We start from the raw sequence: 4,733 nt of genomic DNA on the forward strand, positions 1-4,733 counted from the left end.
GTTTATGAAGCTCCTTACCCGGTTCTGGTGCCACCTACTCAGCAGAGAGTGCAGATGTTACGCTGAGATATGTGCAACCGGAGCAACAGCTAGGGAGAGATAGTGCATAGCATTCAACTCTGAATAGCATACTCTTGGCCTCTAAAATTTTAAAATATTTTCTAACTGGTTAAACATGTCAGAAAGAAACCTATGAGCTTGGGCTGCAAGCCTCAGCTGTGTGCAATGGAGGTCAAGTGCATAATGTGTAAGACAAAGTGTCTGAAATCTCATTTTACTTTGGTGCTCAGTCCCTCTTGGGATTAAACACCACGGATTTTTAATTTGAACAGAAAAAGAGGGGAAGTATGCCATTGACATCTTGAGAAACTGGGTCAATATTTCATCAACGATACAAACATTTTATGCAAATGGTCACCTTTCATGTCATCTTACTTAAATGTGGCACATCCTGTACTTGAAAATAAAAAGTTTATTCCCCAAGATAAAAATATGGCCAGGATGAAAAGCTGCATGTCCTGTGCCAGTTTTGAGATTTTTGTCTCAGGCCTTTTTTTTCCCCTGTGTAAGGAACGAATTTGACCTGTGGTTCCAGCAAGGACAGTGATGTGGAAAAATATGATACTGTCCTCCCTTGAGGATTCACCTCCACGTCCTCATTTCAGTTCAGAAAGTGTTACGCTAAGATTGTTCCTGAAATAATTTCAATGGAGTTTCATCACAAACAGAAATCAGCTTCATGACTCGGAAATTGTTAAACTTTCCTGTTAAAGACCCAGCCAACTGAAAAAGTAGCAGAAAACAAATCATCCACTCGTAAGCACAGCAGCAAATTGAACGTGCCTCTCAAGAAACAAAGAGGTATGGGCGGTGCTGTATGCAGCCAGGTTTTGCAGACGAGAGCACGTGTAAGGAGTAAGTGATACCAGTCAGTCCTCCCTGTTTGTACAGACGCAGTAGGCTTCTAGAAGACCCTTTTCAGGGCTCTAGGAGGTTGCTTTATTGTAGAGAGACCCACGACCCTGCTCCTATCTTTCTTTAAGAGGTATTTGCTGTAGTCAGTCTGCTTGTCTCCCCTGCAATGCCCAGGATAAAACATGGCACAAGTGCAAGGGCATGAATAAGACATGGGAGGTCAGTATTTTTCATCATAAACCTACCCACTATGCTAATACATTTTTATCAAACCTTTCTGGAGTAAAAGTTATAGAATATACAAATAGAAACAGAAGACCATTTATTTTATAGAACACATATTTCATCTTAAGCCAAGGAAAGGACTTCATTGATAAACAGGAACGGTTAGTTTTCTATAACATTAATCTCAATTTAAAAAGTCTAGTAAGGGATTTTTAGCATAATACGTCCTCATTAGACAATGATGAAATTGAACTGTACTTTTCAGTGTACTTGCAAACTTAATGTTTAGCCACCTTACTTCCGTGACACTGTAGTGCAATATGATCGTGATGCAAGCATGGAGTTAACTAATAAAAAAAGGTTGTTGTGGTATTTCTCAAGGATGGGTTTTGGGGTGTCACTCCCATGTTAAAATAATCAACCCTCATCTCAAAACAGGATAAACAGCATGGTTTATCCATTAACCCAAATTACTTGGCTATCTAAAGAATGATTAACAAAATACACGTCTATGTGTAAAATATTCATTTCTCGTTCTGAACAAAGCTAGACCAGAACCCCGAATAGTGTCACTTGCCCTAGGACTGTTACTTCAGCTGAGGATCTGACTTAAAAAACTAAAAGCAAGACAGAATGCGTGGTTACCTGGTAACTAGCATCAGCTTTTAGTTAAGATTAAACCTGCTATAGGGAATCTAGCGAGGAGATGATAGAATGGGGGAAGGGAGCAAAATCCAGAGAGGAAACACAACCCTTTCCACCTCTCCACTCCCACAAGCACACACACACGGACTTATCTTGTTTCCCTGAGGCTTAAGAGTTCGGATTGCTCTGCTTAGAAACAGAGGAAAACTGTTATTTAAGTAAGGTTTTGTTCTGCTGCATGTATTAACTACTGTGTGCAATTCTGTTACCTTTCCATTCATCTATGGTTCGCTCCTTATTCTCTATTGACTCATCGTACGGCTCGGCCTCAGGTTCATCATCCGGGTCGTGATACTGTACGAAGTACGGATGTGCAAGTGCTTCCGAGGCAGTAATTCTTTTATCGCTGTCTAATATAAGCATCTTCTCAAGAAGATCTACAGCTAAGGGAAAAAGAGAAACACGGTTCAAAGCCAGAAGAGACCATCTAGAAATAAAAGAGAAGGCAACTGCTTACACACAGTCTATTCTCACTCACCTTAAACACAGTTAACATTATTGGCAAACCCACAAAATTTAGTCAATGTAACAAATAAGTTTTGAAGGTTTTATATTGTGAGTACAATTTTCAGAGCGGAAGGAAGCTTCTGGTTTGCTTGTGGTATGCACAAAGGTTCTTTATAGTCTATCTGACATCTGATTCACCTCTTCAGACGTCCAAGGCCTTCATTCTGAAAAGATCTCTGTGTGCTTAAAAGTTAAATATCCTGTGTTGTGCATCATGTGCTTAACTTGATCCCGATCAGTGCAAACTTAAGTAACTTAAAATTGTGAACGTGAGATTACACTTTTAATTAGCTGCACCAATGAAATAATCAGATGAAAACCCCAAAGCAACTTTACAGGACCCAGCATAAACAAAATATGTTTGAAGTCGACAATTGCAGAATATTAGAAATGAGAGAGATCTGTAAGTCTGAAATTGGTTTTATATGGAAAGTTTATCGTAACTATTTAAAAAATTATATAAAAATGATTTTTAGTGCTTTCATATAAGCACTGTCATCAATTTGCCTTTATGATATTAATATGTAGCATGTTCTCATGTACCTCATGCAAATAAATCCCATTTTTTATAAGAAAGCATTCACAGCTACTTGTGTTTGTAAAAATAAAATTGTCTTTTAATACACAGAATGAATTCAAAACATTTTAACTCACTATACTTCCCTATATACAATGTTTTAATGTGCACTTGATGGAACTGACCAGGCACTGTAGTAAGATGATTCCGGTGACTCAAATGTCTCCTTTGCCATGTCACAAGAAATGGTTCACAGAAACATCTCTTTTGCACAGGCAGAACCAATTGGTTAGACTTAAAAACAATTGTGCAGGATCAGACCAAAGGTCGGTCTAGCCCGGTATCCTGTGTCCAACAATGGCTAATATATTCCTAGGAAATAATACTCAAAAGGGTCATTCAAACAGATATACTTCCTGGTATATTCTTCTGCTCGCCAGCAATTTACAGCTCATGGCCTTCCTGAGCCAGAAGTGATGTCTCTAGTCGAGACCCCGTGACATTTTTATTTATTCCTGCTATATATAGCTGGCTTTTGCTTTTCACAACAGACTGTTTTCCTTTAGGAGGTTCCCATAATCTCTATCAGAAACAAAAGACACAGGCTTCATGAAGGGAAAACAGTGTCAGGATGAAAGGTTAAGCAATGCTCTTCTCACTGTTCTGACCATTATTATATGGGATCATATAGCAAAGGAAGGCTTGAGTTCCTATGTTAGTGAAAGATTTAATCTGTATCAGTCTGACTTTCTTACCTAACGGATTGGCACCACGAAATACTGCTTTCAAATCCTGTTGAGGCATATGTGGAAGAGATTCAATGTATTTTCTTGCCTAGGAATAAATCAATATACATACCACATGCACAGAGGTTAAATTTTGCCCAACAGTAACCATATCAACTCTAAAAAAACAGATGTAATATTTTTTATGTTTCTTATACATGGGAAACCTTCTTTACATAAAACCACAATGTATGACTTTGTTTTAAACAGTCACTCCTGTATATTGCACAATAAGCAAGAGAGTTTTAAACAGGTATATCTTCCTCTAAGGCTTATGCGTTAGCACTTATGTTTTCACCTTTGCTTACTGGTTCATTGCAGTGTATCCCCAGGGAACACATCCATGTAACGTTCAACCAGAAATTGCAACCTAAATCATCTTTCAGTTACCCTCAGCAAAGTGGTATAATCCAATCTGCGACCTTCCGTCCTCTCTCTCCTCTGTCGAACAGTAGCTTCACTAACCAAAGAACAAATCCTGATACGCCCAGGGCGCAGATCTTCAGACGTTTAACAGAATTTGTAGCTTGCCTTGTCACTGTGGCTGTGAAAGGCTCATCCAAACTCAGCTAGGAAAAGCCTACCTGTGCATCGGACTCACAAATGTCAGTGTGGAGTCTGACATTACATGAGCTCCAAATTTCTGGGCTGAGGTAGATAGGTTGGCAAGAGAAGAGGTTGAATGCTGGTTCTAAGGGCTGGGATCAGACAGAAAAGGGAATTCTGAAATGGAACAGTTGAAAAAGAGGCAAATGGCTGTCCCCAAATCCATAAAAAACCCAGCTGGTCTTTGAACAAACCTTAATCCCTTTAAAACAGGTTTGTGTTACAGGGATGTCTCCCTGCACACTTAGCAATCCTGTTAGAAGGAGACTATCTGCAGGAGGCTAATTAAGCATCCTTGGCCTACTGAAGACAGCAAAGGAAATAAAGTTGTTCATACCAAGCAGCTCCATGGCTTCAAGCGAGATATCAGATTGAGAACTGTGGAACTATCTTCTGGACTATGATGAAGCAACCATAAAATACTCTGACATATCATCTGTGCAATCCTACAACCACACTTGGGAAACGGATCC

At 39.3% G+C, this 4,733-nt stretch overlaps 1 protein-coding gene across 1 annotated transcript in view; it reads right to left on the bottom strand.

Moving 5' to 3' along the window:
• The window catches only part of MAPK11 (mitogen-activated protein kinase 11), a 35,442-nt gene that overhangs the window by 1,915 nt on the left and 28,794 nt on the right, over positions 1–4,733 (bottom strand). The window contains exons 11-12 of the mRNA XM_009332027.1: positions 3,625–3,703; positions 2,055–2,228 (exon numbers count right to left, since the gene is read on the bottom strand). Coding sequence (XP_009330302.1) covers positions 2,055–2,228; positions 3,625–3,703 — 253 coding nt within the window. The remainder of the gene's footprint in view (positions 1–2,054; positions 2,229–3,624; positions 3,704–4,733) is intronic.

This window comes from Pygoscelis adeliae, unplaced genomic scaffold (genome assembly GCF_000699105.1).
Source record: "Pygoscelis adeliae isolate BGI_AS28 unplaced genomic scaffold, ASM69910v1 Scaffold49, whole genome shotgun sequence".
Lineage (NCBI taxonomy): Eukaryota > Metazoa > Chordata > Aves > Sphenisciformes > Spheniscidae > Pygoscelis > Pygoscelis adeliae.